Below are 19,226 nucleotides of genomic sequence, written 5' to 3' on the forward strand. Positions count from 1 at the left end.
TTCACATTGCATCTTTATTGGAAAAACCTCGATCATCCAGTAAGGATAATCTGATTAACAGAGAACAGCAAGCACATATAAAATGATTTGTGCGAGTCATCAGCAAGTTGCGTTTCTTGGCCTTTCTAGTCGTAGCTGCGAGACATAAATTACGGCCTCTGCTAATTTAAAACTTTTAAATAAAATATTCCTTATCTCATTAAACTAGCTGGTCCTAATGGACCAGTAAGTAATATTCACTCTTTTAGTCTCTTCTGGCTTCCTTTGTAGAAGCTCTAGGTTATGACACTCAGGTGTGTGTGAGTGTGAAGGAAACAGAAGTCAATGTTCAATTGACAGAATCTCACTCTGTCGCCCGGACTGGAGTATAGTGGCTCAATCTTGCCTCACTGCAACCTCTACCTCTGGGTTCAAGTGATTCTTCCGCCTCAGCCTCCCAAGTAGCTGGGATTACAGGTCTGTGCCACCATGCATGGCTAATTTTTGTATTTTCAGTAGAGATGGGGTTTCATGACTTTTGGCCAGGCTGGTCTCAAACTCCTGACCTCAGGTGATATGTCTGCCTTGGTCTCCCAAAGTTTTGGAATTACAGATGTGAGCCACTGTATCCAGCCCCTGTCTGACTTCTGACAGATGTTACAATTACAGAAACATAAGCTAATAAATTTGTGTTGTTTTAAGCCACTAAAATTGTGGTAATTTGTTACAGCAGCAATAGAAAACTAATACATGCATCTCATATTATTCCAGTAAATTCAATTTCTTTCTGCTAGAACCAAAAGAATCTTTGGTTAATTAAGAAGTTAAGATTAAACCCATATATTCTCTGAGTTAGAAAGGAAATGTGTTTTCCTAAAAGCTGTGATGTGTACCTAGATGTGCTCAGTGTTATCTTTCCCTTGTTAGTCCATGCTCTAAGAAGACAAAGACATCTCTACACTGCTATTGATTGTTCTTCAGAATTAGATTTGAAGTTTTGTTTTGTGTTTGTTATTGTTGCTGCTTCTTCCTAACTTGGATAAACTCAGCCAAGCAAAGGCAAATAGTTAGCAGATGTTCTTCTTTTAGCAGAATTAGAATCATAGCAGTTAAGAAATATATGAAATAGAAACGAAAAGTTCTAACTTGTGAGTCTACTAATCAGCTTAATCTTTGGATACTTTAATGATACTATTAAAATTAAAACAACTTTATTATTTATTTTTAAAATAATGATTAGGATTTTGGGTAGGGTTGCTCTGTGATTATCTCTAATGGAATACAACATAGTAAATGATTGTGCAGCATAAAAAATATGGAGTGACTTCATACAGTAGAGTAGTAGTTAAGTGCTTCCCCTCTGAAGTCACATACCTGGGTGAAAATACCACTCCTTCCACTTACTTAGCACATAATTTTGAGGGCTTACCCTCTCTTAACTTCAGTTTTTGATCCATTAAAATGAAGATGAATATAGTACCTGATCTATATAACTGTATCAAATAATATATTTAGATTACTTAGTTGAGTTCTGGCCCATAGAAAATGCTTAATAAATTCTATTATTATCATCATAATTATTATTATTTAATAAACACAAAGAACATTTAAAGTGAATATTTCAAGTATTTTCAATGGGCTGATTCATTATTCTGAATGGTCAAGATTATTTTATTTTACCTTTAGATATCAAGTAATGTTGCAAAAACAGTTGATTTCTTATTGGTTAGGATGATTTTAGCTGCAACATAAAACTCAACTAAATGTGACTTAAAACATAAGGATATTTATTATTTACCCAACAATTATAGTTTCCTTGCTTTTCCATATAAATTTTAGAACAAGCTTACTGATTTCTACAAATAATCCTTCAGGGATTATCACTGGATAGCACTGAATCCATGGATCAACTTGGGGGAAAACTGGCACTTTAGAAATATTGAATATTGAGTCTTTCAATCCATGAACATGGCATAAATGGCATACATCCATTTATTTAGATCTTAGATTTCTCATCTCAGTGTTTTGTTATTTTCAAACATACAGACTTTATACATAATTTATTAGGTTTATATCTGAGTATTTTCTGTTTATTGGTATAATTGTAAATAATAGTTTTTATTTCAATTATTACTTTTTATTGCTATTATATAATAAACCTACTGATTTTTTAATATTGACCTTGTATCCTGTGGCGTTATTAAATTCATTGACTAGTTTTAGCCATTTTTGTGTATTTGAGATTTTCTATGTAGGTCATCATGTCATATGCAAACAGAGATAGTTTTATCTCTTTCTCTTTCTTTCAATGCATATTATTTTCCCCACACCACTTTAGAGTTTTGTCTAGGATCTCCAATATGAGGTTGAATAGGGTTAGTGAAAGTGGGCAACCTTCTCTTGTTCCTGATAATAAAGGGAAAATATTTAGTTTTTCACCATTAAGTGTGATGTTAGCAGATTTTTGGTAGATGTTTATATTAAGGCAGTTCCCTCATATTCTTAATTTACTGAGAGTTTTTATCAAAATGGATTTTGGATTTTGTAAAATGTTTTTTCTGAATCTCAAATGATAATTTATTTTCTTTAATCTATTGATACGGTAAATTACATTGTTTAATTTTCTAATATTTGAGGCAGCATTGCATTCATTGAATAAATTCAACTTGGTCATGATTTACTATACTTTTTATGTCATTTATTTGACTTGCTAATCTTTTGTTGAGGATTTTTGCACCTATATTCGTGATGGGAATTGGCCCATAGTGTTCTCTTTTTGTATTGTTTTCATCTGGTTTTGGTGCGAAGGCAATGCTAAAGTCACAGACTTAATTGATAAGCATTCTCTCTCAATTATCTGAAAGCTTTGAAAAGAATACAATTTTGATATGTGCGTGAACCTTGAAAACATTATGCCAAATGAAAGAAAATTATTATGCTAAGTTTGTGTAAGATTGGTACTATTTCTTTCTTAAATGTTTAATAAATCTGCCAGTGAAGCTATCTGAGCTTGGGGATTTTTTTTTTTTTTTCAGAGGAAGGGGTCCAGTTTCAGTCTTCTGCATATGGCTTGCCGGTTGTCTCAGCACCATTTATTGAATAGGGAGTCCTTTTCCCATTGCATGTTATTGTCAACTTTGCCAAAAGTCAGATGGTTGCAGGTGTGTGTCTTCATTTCTGGGTTCTCTAACCTGTTCCATTGGTCTATGTGTCTGTTTTTGTACCAGTACCATGCTGTTTTGTTTACTGTAGCCTTGAGGGTTAAACATAAAGGGAAATTTATCCAAGGGTCCTTATATATATTCTTTTTTTTTTCTTTAACAAGGCCAGAAGTATAAGGTCACAAAATAATACATTCAGGGCTAACATATATTTAACTCTAAGTCCACAAAGACACTGAGATTCTTTCCCATCATCTACTCTATCTTTGATCAGCTTCTCTAATTTTGGCTTGAGAAGCCAATTACTACTAATCAATAGACTACATGCTTAATCAAATATTAGCAAATTTTTCCTCACAATTATTCTGTGAAGTAGTCATTGTTATTGTTTCCTTCTTATGAATTAAAGAAATAGAGCCTCTGAAAAATTAGAATGCTAGGTGATCCTGAAACTTGTGTGTGAAATAGAACCTTTTCTGATTCCATCATTTTTTTTTCTTTTTTCTTTTTCTTTTTTTGCCTGTCTCAATTTAGTATCCTTAACCAAACATGATTTAGTCCCAGGGAAAGAACTGGCTATAAAGAAAACACAGCTCTTTGCATAAAACCCTTTAGTCCTGGCTATTCATGGAAAGTTCACTGTGAAGGCAGAATGCGTTTGAAACTCTTCTCATTAAGAACTTGAGAAGTTCTTTCTTTTTTTCTTTTTTCTTTTTTTTCTTTTTTAGAGAAAGAAAAAAGAATAATAAGAAAAAGAATAAAGAAGAGAAATAAAGAGAAAGAGGTAGAGGGAAAGAGAATGGGGGTATTGCTTTATTTGCCTAGGCTAGAATGCAGTCTAAATATGGGTATGCCTGTAATTGTGCTTAATAATGGAGACATGAAAGAAAATGAGGGAAGAGAGTAACAAACTAGGAGCTTGGGGATTTTTATGAACTCTTTTAAAATTTTTATTTTAAAAATTGTAAAACATGTATAATATAATATAAAATTTATCATTTTAACTATTTTTAGTTTTATTTTTTTTTGAGATGGAGTCTCACTTTGCTGCCCAGGCTGGAGTGTGGTGGCGTGATCTCAGCTCCACCTTCTGGGTTCAAGCGATTCTCCTGTCTCAGCTTCTCAAGTAGCTGGGATTACAGGCACCAACCACCATACCTGACTAATTTTTGTATTTTTAGTAGAGACAGGGTTTCACCAAGTTGGCCAGGCTGGTCTCAAAGTCCTGACCTCAAATGATCCGCCCTCCTAAGCCTCCCAAAGTGCTGGGAATACAGGTGTGAGCCACTCCACCTGGCCCATTTGAACTATTTTTAAGTGTCCAATTCTTAGGCATCAAGTACATTCACATTATGTGCAACCATAACCACCATCCATTTCTATAACTTTTTATCACCCCAAATAATAATTCCTCACTTTTACCTCCCCAAGCCCTTGGTAACCTCTATTTTACTTCTGTCTCTATGAGTTTGACAACTCTTAGAACCTCTTGGATAATTACTGTGGAATTATACAATAATTATCCTTTTGTTCTAGCTTACTTCACTTAGTATGTTTTCAAGATTCATTCAAGTATTAGAACTTCGTTACTTTTTAAAGCTGATTAATATGCCATTGTATGTATATGCCATGTATTGTCTATCCATTCATCTGTTGATAGACATTTGGGTTGCTTCCATCTTTTTCTCCCATGAACTTTGGCCTGCAGTATCTTTCTTAGTTCTTGCCTTCAATTTGGTTGTGATACACTGAGATATATAGTATCTACCACTGGAAATGGTTATGACTCTTCTTCTAGGTAGTTTATTTAGGAACTTAACTCAACCTGGGCAGGAGTTGAGTTGAACTGGGCTCTGTTGCTCTGGTTCCCTTCAGTGCATCACAGGGCTTTGGTGATCTCAGCTGTTTCATTGTGAAACGGGTTGTGAAACGGGCTGCTCAGGTCTTGGAGAGTTTTCCTCAATGTCCCTGCTCCATCCTCAGCTTTGGCCTCCTCGGTGCTCCTGCACCACAGGCATTTTCTCTTTCTATGCTCTTGCCAGTTCCCAGTGATAGGCTGCGGCTGCGGCTGCTGCTTACTTGCTATGAACAATCCTTGTGGTAGAAGCAGGAGAATTCTTTGTTGTTCTGGTCCAGCCTCAGCCTCAGGCAGGCCCTGTGTGTCTGGGACTTCAGTGTTGGGCTGTCCCCTCTTTCCCTTGGAGCTGAATTCTCCTGCATATCTTTGGCAGAGCTTTTGTGCCTAGGGTCCTCAGATGCCAATTTAAATTTAAATTGCATGTAAGCAATGAAGAGTTTGTTAACATCACTATGTCCTAAATACTGGAATATACTTAATACTAAAAGTTATTTCTTGTTCTATGAATTTCAAATTTAACTGTATTTTAATTTGCTTAATCTGGTAACCCTAGATGTTTGGTATTTTCTACCCTCCCCCACTAGTAGGAGGCCTATTAGGGCTCTGGGGCCAGGATTATTTTATTTTCTTCCCCAAAGATTAGAGGATTTCTTTAAAAAATTCTTCCTCAGACGTACGCATGTTCACCTGTGCCCTGGGGCTGAACGTTTCCTGCTCCTCTTCTAATGAATTAAGGTTTTAGTTCCACAGACAAGGGGGTCTGGGTGGGACTCACGATTGTCCCGTAGTGACAGCACTTTCCCAATCCATGTCTGTACCACCATGAGGCCCTCTCTAATGCTCCAACCACAGTCCTGAAATCTCTCTCATGGGAATTTCGTGGAAGCCTGTCGAGAAGAGCCTGGAGGGGATATCATGGGGATCTGCTGGAAGTCTGTAGGGAGATCCTGGAAGTGGCTCTCATGAAGTTCTGGTGGAAGTCTGTGAGGAGATCCTGAAAGTGGCTCTTTCTCATACTAGCTCATTCTTGGCCTCTGGAAATCTGTCTCTAAGGTTTATCATCTTACTAGGTGTATCTTCTTATCTACTTGTATGGTAGCTGGTGTTCTGTCTTTCCCATTTACCACTGGTGGGCAAATGCACAGATCCTTTCTATCCTTGGAAAGAATTGTCTTTCCTTGGATTTGGAACTATTTGGTTACCCTGTGACCTCAGGTCTTTGATGGGCATAGGAAAGGTTATAATTCTATAATATATCTAGTTTTTACTTGTTAGAGTAGGGGCAATACTCCCGCCTTTCTGTATATTTTCAACTCCTCATCTTTCTTTATGAGTGGAAATCTCAAAAAAGTCATAATAAAACAGAGCTTTAAATGTGTGCATTAGAATCTTCTTTAATTGGCCTTGCAAAGCACATAGTTTTCTCTGTTATAATAAATAATACAGTGCCTTATCTTTATTATTCTCTAAATATATATTAGGGACATGATTTGACCAACAGTGTAACTGCATGGATGTTATTGCAAGGAACTTTCAGGAGGACGGAGAGTCATCTCTCGATGAGGCTGTCTCTCTTTCATACCATTTCATTCCTAAGGCTATCTGCTGAGCACAGTCGGGGTTGTCAGAACTACCAAACTACTGGAAATGAGGAGCATGATAAAATAAATTATTTCAAATTAAGATCTCAGAAAACCATCTTTGAGGTTATTATTTAGCATACATTGACATTTAAAAATTACATTTACAATTTAGGACATTGCATAATTCACTTCCTCAATATCTGTTGCCTATTTAAGCTGACAAATTTGAAATGATAGATTAGAAAGAGGCCTACTGCATAACATGTATAATTCACTCTGCCAGTCAAATTTAAGAGTAGTTGCCTTCATCTGGCCTTTACGCCTAACATTACTCTCCACTTGACAGCAGGACTGGAATGGGATCCAGAAGCAGCCGTCATTGTCATGGGTGTTCAGGTGGGAACCTCGGTACCCGGCACGTCCACACTGATGTTGCACTCAGCACTCCATTCTCATCAGCACCCTCTGTTTCCGTTCTGTGACTCTACTGTCAGCTTTTCCTGGAAAACTATCTTACTCATCTTTCACTCCTACCTGTTTATCTTCCAATGGTTATTTAAGTACTTTTTGCAAAATTAGAACTCAGCCTTTTCTTTAAAAAAAATTTTTTTGAGATGGAGTCTCCCTCTGTCGCTAGGCTGGAGTATAGTGGCATGATCACGGCTCACTGCAACCTCTACCCTCTGGGTTTAAGCAATTCTCCTGCCTCAGCCTCCCGAGTAGCTTGGATTACAGGCATGCACCACCACACCCAGCTAATTTTTGTATTTTTAGTAGAATCAGGTTTCACCATGTTGGCCAGGATGATCTCGATCACTTGACCTTGTGAACTGCTCACCTCGGGCTCTGAAAGTACCGGGATTACAGGTGTGAGCCACCGTGCCTGGCCTATTTTTAAATTAATAAAATAACATGTTTATAGTGATGATCTACTCATGGTGGCATATGCTTTCACTGCTACCAAAGGTGGGACGAATCATCATTTTTAGAGCAATCAAAATGTGATTATGCTGTAAGATACTTAACAAAATTTAAGTTGTTGTTGGGCTTGCTGTGTTTTCTCATGGAACTTGGCTCTGTCTTTTCTGCTTGGGTAACCCAGAGGCACCTGAAACTCACACGTCCAAGCAGCAATCATTTTCCCACTGAACAGGTTCCTCCTCCTCTGCTCCAAGCCTTTGGGAAAGGCACCAGCATCCGTGAAGTTTCCCAAGCCAGGAACCCAGAGTTAGCCTTTGCTTCTTCCTCCTTCCCATTTCCCAAATCCAGTGAGTTTCAAGACCTGCACAGCTCCCAGTCTGTGGCTTCTCCCAGCAGCACCCTTTACTTCCCCATTCCCCACAGCCTGTCTTTGGTAAGGGCCCTCACTGTTTTTCACCTGGCTTTGTACAAAGGTCTTCTAACTGATCTCTCTGCCTTCAGTCTTACTTGCTAGAATATGACATCCTCTAAAACTCCCCTCAACATGCTCAACCTAAAATCGGAATCCCTGGAAGGCTTCCCAAGCTCCCTGGGAGGAGTGTCAGCTTCTGGGGAGGCAGGAGAGGATGTTCTGTAACTGGCCCTGCCTCCCTTTTGCTGCTTTCCCACCTCTCCCCTGCTGCACTCTTGAGACCCACCTTGGTGTGCCACCTCGGGTCCCCAGAGGTGCCCATGTCTCTCGCCAGCACATTTTTCCTTCTGCAGCACCCTGCCCAAGAACTGCCCTTCACCCAGACATCCTCCTCTGTCTGAGGGCTTTTTCCTCACGGGACACGGCCTGGACTTGCGGCTCTGGGGCCAGGCAGGCCCGAGTGGATACTGGTTTAGCCATTGGCTCAGCCTCCCTGAGCCTAATATTCTTATCTGTAAAAACGAGAACATAATACCAACCTTCCAGTATTTCTAGGAGGAATCAGAAATAGGAATCAATATTAATATGTGATAAAAACAACAAAGATACCTCATGGTAGGCCAAGTAGGTTTCTAAGTGCCTTACTCACATTAACTCACTTGTTATTCCAGACTCCGTTTACGATTTACCTCTTCCATAGAGCCTGTCTTGATTTCTCAATACCTGTCTGGATGCCTTTGCTGATTTTTTTTTCCCCTGGCTGTTCATGTTCCCTCTCTCTTTGCCCCACAGGTGTTCTGGGACATTGGCACACATGGAACATGTTGGTTGGATTCCTTTGCTGGCTTCCAGGTGGGTTTGGCATTTGGATAAGATTGAGAAAGGCCAGGATGTTTCTTCCCCATGCCATCCATGATCCAGCTGTATTTCTGGAAGGCGGTGCGTCTCTCTCTGGATTAGTTGGCTGGAGCTGCTATGATGAAACACTACAGACTCGGTGGTGTAAACAATTATTTACTCACAGTCTGTGAGGCTGGAGGTTGGAAGTTGAAGATGCAGGTGTGGGCAGAGTGTGTTTCCTCTGAGGCCTCCCTCCTTGCCCCATTCTCCCTGTGTCCTCACATGAGCTTCCCTCTGTGTCTCTGTGTCCTCATCACCTCTTCTTGTAAGGACATTAGTCAGATTGGATCCAGGCCACTGTGATGGCCTCTTTTTAACTGACTAATCTTTTTCAAGGACTGATCTCCAAATACACTCACTTTCTGAGGTGCTGGGAGTCAGGGCTTTATAAGAATTTAGGGAAGGGGACCCAACTCAGCCCCTAGTGCTCCCCACCTACTCTGCAGGTGGCCCCTCAGCTGTGGTTCCAGTGGCCACTGGGCTCCAACCAGGCTGTTCTTCCTCTACCCCTTCAGGCCTACGATGGTTGCAGCTTTCCACTGTCGGGTCTCCAAACCCAGGGCTCCTCTGGGTTCTCTTCACCCTGCCATGCTGTTCATGAAGTGACTCCTCACTGAAGGTGCTTCAACTGTCTGTAGAGCAGGTGCCAGGTGTTTGGTTCAATGCCATCACTGACGATGCTTCCTGGCACTACTCTCCCCAGTACTCTCTCCAACCTCCTGAGCACTGAGTGTGGACTGGTAAGCAGCTCCTAGGGATCTCCTGCTCCCACCTCTTCCCCTACAGTCCTGCCCCAGTTCTTCTCATAATGCTCAGAGAGACATGGGAAGCAAGGCATCCTCACTCAGCCTCAACCTACCTTCAATTTCTCCTGCTCCCGCCATGCCCATGACCACTGCCTCCCACTTTCCAGAACATCTCCCAACTCCAGTCTTTGTGTGGCTGCTCACATCCCTCCTTCCACCAGAAGCTGTGGTCACTCTCCTTACCTCCTGTTGGAATTGTACTCAGCCTTCCGGGGGAGATGCTCAAAATACCATGATACCATGGGTACTGACCAAACACAAAGCAGCTTGGAGCAGGAGTGGGGTTTAAAGTCCTGAAGGCTCCCAGGTTGTGCCTGTTGGACAGGGGAAATGTAGGGGGAGCCCCAAAGGAGGGGCCTTTGTAATGAGGAGGGAATCTAGTCAGCAAATATTTTCTGATTCTGTTGATCTGTGTGGCTATGAAAGATCACTTAATGCCTCCGTTGCTAAGTGGCTTAGACTAGAATCTGATGATCTTCAAGGGCCTTTCAAGCTCTACAATTTGATTTTCTTCAATACATGTCAAATTTGATTTGCTGATTTAGCTCATTACCAACCATCTATCTCTTGAGGCTGGGTTTTCCTCAAGAAGAAAAGGTTTTCCTTCATAGGCAAAAAGTTTCCCAAACCTGTATTCGTAGAATTCTGCCACTTTTAAGAATTTGTACCCTTTCTGAATTCAAAGGCTTTTCTCAGAAATGATACTTGTGAGAATATAAAGGGAGAAGGGAACAGGGTGGGGACAGTGAAAGGTGGAAATTCATCAAATCAGTTGTGGCTTGGAAGCAGGAGCACAGTCACATGGCCCTAATCACCACGTGGTATCAGGCACCTGCATCACTCCCTACATGTGGCCCCTTTGGAAGTGATATTTCATAAACCAAGAGCTCCAGAATTGACCAAGACAGGCCAATCTTAAATTCTCTGCCCCAAATAACCAAAGTTGTTCAGCTGGAAACACATAAACTTATGTATGTTTGAAAGACCTCACAGAAGCACAGAAAGATGAGGATGCCTGTTTTCACAGAAAGGAAGAGCCAGCTGAGTCAGTTCCAAGGATGCCTTCCTTTAAGTTCCCAAGGCAAGTTTTACAAACTCAGAGTGTACGTCACGACATGGAAATCATTTATGAGTGGGTCCCTCTTTCCAACATGGACTTACAAAGCAACAGCAAGTTTAGAGTGGGACAGGTTTTTACTTCTGTATCCCCAGTTACTAGCACAATGCCTAGAACATAGGAGGTTCTCAATAAATGTTGGTTGAATGAATTAAAAAGGCCCATTAATGCTTGGAGATAGAGAATGTGTGCAGGGCTTGTGAAATCCGGTTACCTGGAGAGTCACCTGGGCTAGTGCCAGTATGGAGGAGAAGACTTATGAGAGGAAATTAAAAACGATTATCGACACACTGATGCATTCAACATCTTCATTTTATGAAAATCTAACAACTTTTAGGAGGTTGTCCATATCCTTTTAAATAAATACTGTTTCAAGCATTGTGACAGCCTCAATTAAATGTTACAAGAAAAAGTTATTAAACTCTCATAGTTACTGTTAGATGTTTTCCAGGGAAAATATTCAAATAGAACCTGATACCTTTTTGACTTGTTTTAGAAAAAGATCAAAATGTGTTTTTCTCTATAAAGAAATATTGATGTTGACTTTTCCTCAGCCAATATTTCCCTTCTGGAAAGTATCAATTGCTTGGTCCAAGCTTTGAGCAGAAATTCGTTCCTGCCATGTGTTCCATGCAACTGAGCGTGCCTGGCCCTGTCCAGCAATGGGAGACAGCTGCTCTTCAACATCTCACACGGGATTCTTTGTACTTATAGAGGATGGTGCTTAAACGCTCATTGTCTTTTTCTTATTAAAGCTGAAGTATATTTCATCAAAATGTACCACAGTTGTAGGGTAACAAGCTGTCCCAGATTTCTTACCATTAAAGGGGTTCCTGGGACACAGAACTTTCAGTTTCAAAAGCAGGAAAATCCTGGGCAAACCAGGACAAGGTATTCACCCTATAGCATAGAGACTTTTATACCAAATCGAAGAACTAAATTATGCCCCACTTTACTTTGTTGATTAAACGTTTTAGAAATAAGAAATTCTACCAAGTTAAATAGAAAGTAACTGATACAACTAAAACCATCTATCTCTTTAAGAGAGCAGACCAAGAAGTACCAGGGATGATTAATGTTAAGTCCGTGAAAAAGTTGCACTTAATCTACAACCAGAAGAGAGCATGTTCTGTTTCCAAGGAGTTTTTCTGCCGAGCACTTGATTAGATGTCTTATTCCCACTGCCCTGTGATACTCAGATATATAATGCTACCAATTAGAATCAACACATACACTAATCTGAAGTTCTAGAACTGCTATTACTAAAATAATAATAATAATAATAATAATAATAGTAATAATAATAATACCTTTACACCAAAAAGAAGTTTCATAGCTTGGCTTCAGTAAAATGCCAACAATGCTGAGAGCTTCCTGCTTCTTTGGCTTGGTGGTTATCACTGCAACAAAAATAGTGAAAACTTAAAAGCACAAGTTTATCGTAAATTGTACACATTTTAAAAAGCACTACAGTAAGAAAAGATGTCCACATATCTCTCTGTCTTCTAAATCAGTTATTTCTCTGCCCACCCACTGCACCTGCCCACCTGTTAAGCTGCCCTGTAACCCTCAACAAGCAGGAGGGGAACTGCCATTTAAAAGTGACAACATTTTCTGTCCATAGAGATAAAGATCTCATCTCACCTTTAAGACAGATTGTGCCTTTGCTTGGCAAATATTACCATCATGGACACTTTAATTACATCAGAGGTAAGATAAGCACTGCTTTGTATTTTGCGGAGGGAGGACAGATAAACTGTTGTCACTTAAGCCAAATATAAATGTTTTTAGATTGAGACATTGTTCCAGTCTGTTCAGCAATGTAAACTGTGCACTGATGAAACAGAGCGAGCTTAGCCCCAGACTTTTCTGCCCCACTGTTTTTTGCAGGGGGCATATGACAGATGAGAATGAAATCTATCCCAACCTTGTGTGACGATGCTGCAATTGCTTCAGCCTCTTCCCAGCAGTTGGCCTCATGGTATTGTTGCTTGCAAGGGCATGGTGGCTCACAACTGTAATCCTAGAACTTTGGGAGGTTGAGGTGGGTGGGTTGCCTGAGCTCAGGAGTTCCAGACCAGCCTGGGCAACATGGCAAAATCCCATCTCTACTAAAAATACAAAAAATTAGCAGGGAGTGTTGCATTTGCCTGTAATCCCAGCTACTGGGGCTACAGAGGCACGAGAATCACTTGAACCCAAGAGAAATAAGTTGCAGTGAGCCAAGATCATACTACTTCACTCCAGTCTGGGGGACAGAGTAAGACTCTGTCTTAAAAAAAAAAAAAAGCACAGGTCAAACTTCACTTGAAGGTCGATGGTGTTCTCATAAGTAAACATGGTATCCTGGTACCAGGTTGTTGCTTCAGATGCGAATGTCTCATCTGGCCAAGAACAGCTCTTCTCCTGCAGACCAAATGGTGTTTGTTTAAAAAAAAAATGCAAGCTCTCTCTGTTGTAAAGAATAAAGAAAAAGATCCTGGGTCCATCATCTAGCCCAGGCGTCCCCAAACTTTTTACACAGGGGGCCAGTTCACTGTCCCTCAGACCGTTGGAGGGATGCCACATACTGTGCTCCTCTCACTGACCACCAATGAAAGAGGTGCCGCTTCCTGAAGTGCAGCGGGGGGTGGGTGGCAGATAAATGGCCTCAGGGGGCCGCATGCGGCCCCTGGGCCGTAGTTTGGGGATGCCTGATCTAGCCTGAGGAACCCTTGATATGTGATGATTTCCTCAGAATTCACAGGGTTTTCTTGATGAATAACTAATCAAAAGAATGAAAAATATTAACACATGTAAACCCCAATGGAGAGTTCATAATGATAGTGTGATATCATGTCATATGAAACGGACTTCCCCTCTCATGGTAAGTGACATTTCTCTTGGGACATTCCATTCTCTCAGGAAACCCCCTGCTCCCTGCAGCCCCCTACCCAGACATTTTTTAGTGTCTTCACATCCAGTTTAATTTCAGTTTTGCATGAAAGAGTGAATAACAAAAAACAAAGAAAACCAGTGCAAAGCTCCGCACTAGAGAAGAGGTCACCAGTAACATTCAGCAGGCAGGCAGGAGCATCTTTAAGGAGGGCCGCCTTAGCCCAGTCCCTTCTTTGAGATGCAGCTTTCCTTGCCATCCTCCCTTCTGTCTTCACTTCTGGGCTGCCCCCTGGCCCCTGCAGGCATTTGAATAAGCAGAAATGTGCCTCAGAGCCGGTGGCTGATGGGGCAGGTGCAATAAGCACAGATGGTTAGGATCCTCTGTGCAGAGACACTTTGTGGCCATTTCCTGCTGTCCACAGGACTGCATCTCACATGGTCATTTTGAATAGGATTTTAAGAGAGCTGGAGACCTCAGAAAGAGTACCACATACAAGGCAAATGGTAAGAGCTTCTGGGCATGTCTCCTCATGCCCAGGTAAGTTAGCCTGAGAAAGCAATGGCCAAGCTCTGGCTTACAGGAGTCCTGTCGACACTGATGAAAATGATGATGATTCCCCTGAGATTAAAAAGGCGTTCGTGGTTCAGATTTTGTCAATTGTTTTGGGCTGGAATCATCAACCATAAAACGTTGTGTTTGTTTTTTTTTTCATTTTTAAACTATAAAAAGTTTGAAGGGCCTTGCTTGTTGTCCCAGGGAGATCTTCCTTTGTAGAGACAGGGAAGTACATGGGCCAAGTCAGACCATTCTACACACAGAAAATAACCACAAGCAATTTCCATGATGGCCGTGCATAAGTCAGGCATGGTCTCTTAACCAAAGATCAAAGAACACCATGATGCCAAGAGGCAGAACCACAGAGAGGACTGTGCTCTGCCAAGTACAGCTGTGGCTGCAGACCAACGGGTGGGGTACAGCAATACATGGAAGCATTATGTGCAAAGGCTCTCTCCTCTCTCATCTCTCTCTCTTTGTCTTTCTCCCTCTCTGTCTTCTCTCTCTCTTTTTCTCCTCTCTCTGCTGAGTATGTCCTATATCTGTTTCAAAACCAAAAGACAACAGGACTTTGGTTTCTCCTAGAGAGCCATCTCACATGGAAACTACATTGCTCAAGAAAAAAAAAGATGGGGGGATGCAGCATTGAAGGTGTCTCGGCATATAAAAGGATGGATTATTTGTGATCCTCATACCTGGACAAATTCAGATTCAACAACCTCCCAGATGTGTTTCTTTCCTAAATTGACAAACATCTACATGGCTCCCCACAGACTAGGAACCACCTTAGACTGATTAACAACTGGCCCCTGCCCTCAGGCAGCCATCATCTGGGGGAACACAATAGTTGTCCTGAGAATACACAGGCATACATGTTAGGATAATAACAATGTGACCTCCAAATTTTAGGAACTAGGGCTCTGTCTTATTTCCCCTTTGCTTGATAGTGTTTTATAATCTGCCTGATAACTTCATTCCTGCAAACCTCTGCCAATCCTCCCAGGAACTCTGTCCACAGACTTCTGCTGACTTCCAGCTAAAATGCCTGACAGCATTTTCCCTCTACCTGCTCCCAGATTATCTGCTCCCCCTGCTCACTTACCTGGATATCCGTTCCTCTTGCTGTTCTTCCCTGACCCCATACTCTCCAGATATCTGTGCTGAGATCTGAGCTCCCCAAATCTCTTAAGTGAAAGGAGGAAACCATGTTCATAATCATTAAACTGCTTGGAAGGCTGGAAATTGTGAGCTTTGAAGGGCTGAGGTTGTACACCACAGGGTCCATCCTCGTGGTCAGGGTGCTCTGCATGGCTCTGGAGCTCAGGTGTTCAGTTGGGTGGCCTCTCTCTGGACAATGCTGGAGAAACAGAAAATGTTTTGTACTTTTGCTTCCTAAGTTCTAGGCTCCACCTTTTTTCTTCTTTCCACAATTCATTAGTTTCTAGCTTTCTTTTACTTTCAGTCATGCTTTGGCTAGATTGGCTCTTCATTTTAACTTCTTGTTCTTAATTTGTTCAGAATGAACAAGTGTGGCTTAAGAATTCTGCAGAGAACTAATATGATCTATTAGCGTACATTTAGCTGCTTATTGAGGAGGGGGTTGGACACATTTCTGATTGTCATGACTGAGAGGGTGCTACTGGAATGTAATGAGAAATCAGGGATGCTTCTGAACATTCTGCATGCACAGGAGAGCCCTCTAAAACAAAGCTTTACCTAGCCTCAAATGTCAGTTTTGCCGAGGTTGAGAAAGCCTGGATTGCAATATGTTCAAGGGGCCAATGAAGATTACATAATTATTTTTCCATTGGGCAGAGGTTAATCTAAATTCTCTGAAATTCCCACTAACACCTACAATGATTTGGCTGACTCTAATGGTTGAGCTTCTGTTTGTGGGCTTTTACACACCGCCACCTTAAAGTTATTCCTCACTATATACACTACTAACCAGGTATCTTTAACCATGTGTAAGTATGGATCCTGCTAGCCTACACAATTTGTAGACCATTCCTTATTTTGCACACACGAAAGCTTTACTTGTTGCGTTGTTGCCCAAATTTGTGATGCTGGCAGTACTGAGAGGGAAAACAGCAAGAAGAAAAATGAAGTAAAAATCTTACACAGTGTGAAAATCCACTGGGCTTGTGATGCCTTATGATTTTTATGCATGAGATAAAACACAAATGAATAGAGATGCTACTTTGGATGTGAAATACACCAGCTTTGTTGAAGAGTTTCCTTTTCTCCTTTCCATAGTCAAGAGCTAGAGAGTAAAAGTTACAGAACTGTAAGACATGAACAATTGGTAATTATTATTATAATAAAGAGAGGTAGGGGTAGGTTCCAGGGTTAGGGTGGAGGACAGTACAGGGAGTCTTTTGGCAAACCCCTCAACCCCACAAAACCAGTAAGTTTTTTTTTTTTTTTTTTTTTTTTTTTAAATGACTCTTCTGGCTTCTGGTGTTAATAGTCTCCTCTTTTCCCATTTAATCAGAAATAACATTTTGAGACTTTGATAGGAGCTCTGGGCATGTGGACCTTTTGGGACCATACTAGATGCTAATTTTGACTGTAAGGAGGAAGCCATGGCAGGTTCTGAGCTTAGGGGGAACTGTCAAGCAGATGGTCCAAGCTAGAGAAATATGTCTGTAAGAAGAGTATGAATAAGAGAAGAAATATTCCAAGCAGATGACAGAAGAAAAAAATTGGCATGAATTTGTCATTTATGGCCAAGTACCAGTTTATGAACTGGTTGTGTTCTTAAATGTTCATCTGACTGTTGGATGAACAGCCCAAGGAGGGTACAGGGCTGCAGAAGTAATTCATTGATTGCTGGAGAGAAGCTTCAAAAATTCACAGTTTAATGCTCTTGTTTTAAAAAGGAAAAAAAAAAAAAGCTAGCTTAAAAAAGTTGATCATCTTGCTCAAGACCTTAAGAATTAGAAATAGAGGCTGATAATTGGGATTTTTTAGGCAGTCCACTAACCATTCTGTGCTGTCTCTAAGGAGGAAGGCGCGAAAAACAGTTACACAATGGCAGTATGGAGCAGAGGGGAAAGGGCAGGCTGTCCAAGTGACTGAGCCTTAGGCGGGAGAAGAGGAAGAAGTAAAGGCGGTAAAGAAGGAACACTCTCCCAAAACGGGAGGCAGAAAGGGCACTCTGGGTCCGGGTCCCATTTGACCTGCAGAAGACACACAAACACATACTGAGTGAGGACTTTCTATATGTGGGGTTTTGATACCATTTTTTGCCCAGAAGATATGGTGTATAAGGAGAGAAATGGCAACAGATGGAGTCTTGCAAGCTCTTTCCAAACGTTCACATTCCTCAGAACCTCACCGGTTTTCTCGGCCACAAATTATTATTTGTCAAATATTTATAAAATCAGTATTTTGTGCTAGATTCTGCCCCAGGCCACATGCCTGTAGTATTGAATAAAACAACTTTTTTTTTTTCTTTAATCTGAAAGCGGCTGGCTAATGAGACAGATGAAAACAAATATGTATGACATTTTCCGATCGATAATACAGAGTAATATGATAGTGACTGGAGGGTCAACTTGGAATTTGGTGGTTAGGAAAAGCCTCTTAGGAGAGGTGGCATTTGGGATGAGATCTCAGAGATAAGAGTATAAGAGGCAACTATGCAGAGAGCTGGGGGTCAAGGTGTCTGCATACAGAGCACAGCCCAGCAAGCCTGTCAGGTTCAAGGAACACACAGGAGAACAGCATGTCTACAACTCGCTTAGCAAGGAGAAGATAAAATTAGGTCAGCAGGGATGAGCCGGGGCACATCAGATTGATGCATGTACTCATTCAGCAAACATGTATTAAGCACCTACTATGTTCAGGACATTGCTGCGGATACAGATATTAAACAGAAAACCATTTGCTCAAGGATTCTGTCCACGGAGAGAAACCTAAGAATTTGGTAAGGTTGACAGAATACCCAAAACAATTCTGCTGCATGTTAGAAAATGATCCACACCAGACAGAACCACAATGCAGACACTAAGGCCACATACACCACCTAAGGCCGTGAGGTCTGAGGTCTGCGATGCAGCCATCTGCTCCCCCAGGGTAGGGAGGTCAGGCCTCCCCGGGGTGAGTCACGTAGCCCACCTCTCCCCACCGGGCGAGCCTTCTCGGTCTTGGTGGATGGGGTAGGGCCGCAGGAAATCCCCCGGCCTAAATCTGTCGTACTCAGAAAACCCAAGCAGGGGAGCCCCCAGAGACCAGGGCTCTGATTAGCACCTGATTCACCGAGGCAGCCAAGGCAGGGCAGCGACTGCTGGTAACTGGCCCCCGGAGTCGCCCCGGGGGAAAAGGCCAAAGGGGACCTGGGGACCCCCGACCTTGGAGCGGGCTCCTACACATCGCAGCCAGCAGGTCAGGGCAGCGCCTGCGCGTCCGCCAGGCCCCGCCCCCCGGGCCCCGGAGTCGGAGCGGCTCGGGCGGCGCATGCGCTCTGTGCTCCAGGGCTGGTCGCCGGGAAGCAGGAGCCGGACACCTCCCCCGCCCGGCGGTAGCTAGCCCGGGTCCGCGGGGGCGGAGTGGGGCGCGGCCTCCGGGAACCTGACTACAAGTTCCAGGGTGCGGGCGGGCGGGCAGAGGAGGGACGCTGGGCCTGCCCGGTGCGCACGGAGGCGGGGACCCGCAGGGCGGGACCATTTCCCGACACAGGCTCCGGTGCCCTCGCCCTGCTCCCGCCGGGAAGTTGCGGGCCGCCGCACCGAAAGCCCTGCCTTCCACACCGGGTCCCTGCAGCGCCCCGGGGCACCGGCCGGTCTCTGCCGCTGACTTGTTGACACTGCCAGCACTCAGTCCCTCCTTCCCGCGCGCCTCCTCCCCGCCCGCCCCGCCGCTCCTCCTCCCCGTAGCATGTCATAGTGAGCCTGCGACCACACGGCCAGGGGCGCTAGCGTTCGCCTTCAGCCACCATGGGGAATGGGATGAACAAGGTAACGTCTCCCTCATTCGCGCTGGGTTTGCCTCCGCTCTTTGTCGTCCTCTCCGGCAGCTGCCGGCCGCCGGTCCCAGCTGCCCCGCCCTCTCG

At 42.6% G+C, this 19,226-nt stretch overlaps 1 protein-coding gene and 1 long non-coding RNA gene across 6 annotated transcripts in view; one reads left to right on the top strand and one right to left on the bottom strand.

The window, feature by feature from the left end:
* Window positions 1-1,644: 1,644 nt before the first annotated feature.
* LOC141584375 (uncharacterized) lies at window positions 1,645-15,514 on the bottom strand. Its single transcript, XR_012517399.1, has 4 exons — window positions 15,273-15,514; window positions 12,665-13,143; window positions 12,048-12,137; window positions 1,645-9,934 (listed from the first exon to the last, which is right to left on the bottom strand). It is a non-coding gene; the product is annotated as an uncharacterized LOC141584375 (long non-coding RNA).
* A 3,143-nt stretch (window positions 15,515-18,657) lies between these two features.
* DUSP22 (dual specificity phosphatase 22) overlaps window positions 18,658-19,226 on the top strand; it is a 70,121-nt gene continuing 69,552 nt past the window's right edge. For 2 of the 5 annotated variants that reach the window (XM_039462699.2, XM_039462704.2), the window contains exon 1: window positions 18,659-19,131. In XM_039462699.2, coding sequence (XP_039318633.1) covers window positions 19,111-19,131 — 21 coding nt within the window. In that variant the 5' untranslated portion in view covers window positions 18,659-19,110. Of the gene's footprint in view, window positions 19,132-19,226 lie in introns of all 5 variants that reach the window. The other 3 variants (XM_039462703.2, XM_039462701.2, XM_039462700.2) reach the window with 3 other exon arrangements.

Source organism: Saimiri boliviensis, chromosome 4 (assembly GCF_048565385.1).
Source record: "Saimiri boliviensis isolate mSaiBol1 chromosome 4, mSaiBol1.pri, whole genome shotgun sequence".
Taxonomy (NCBI): domain Eukaryota; kingdom Metazoa; phylum Chordata; class Mammalia; order Primates; family Cebidae; genus Saimiri; species Saimiri boliviensis.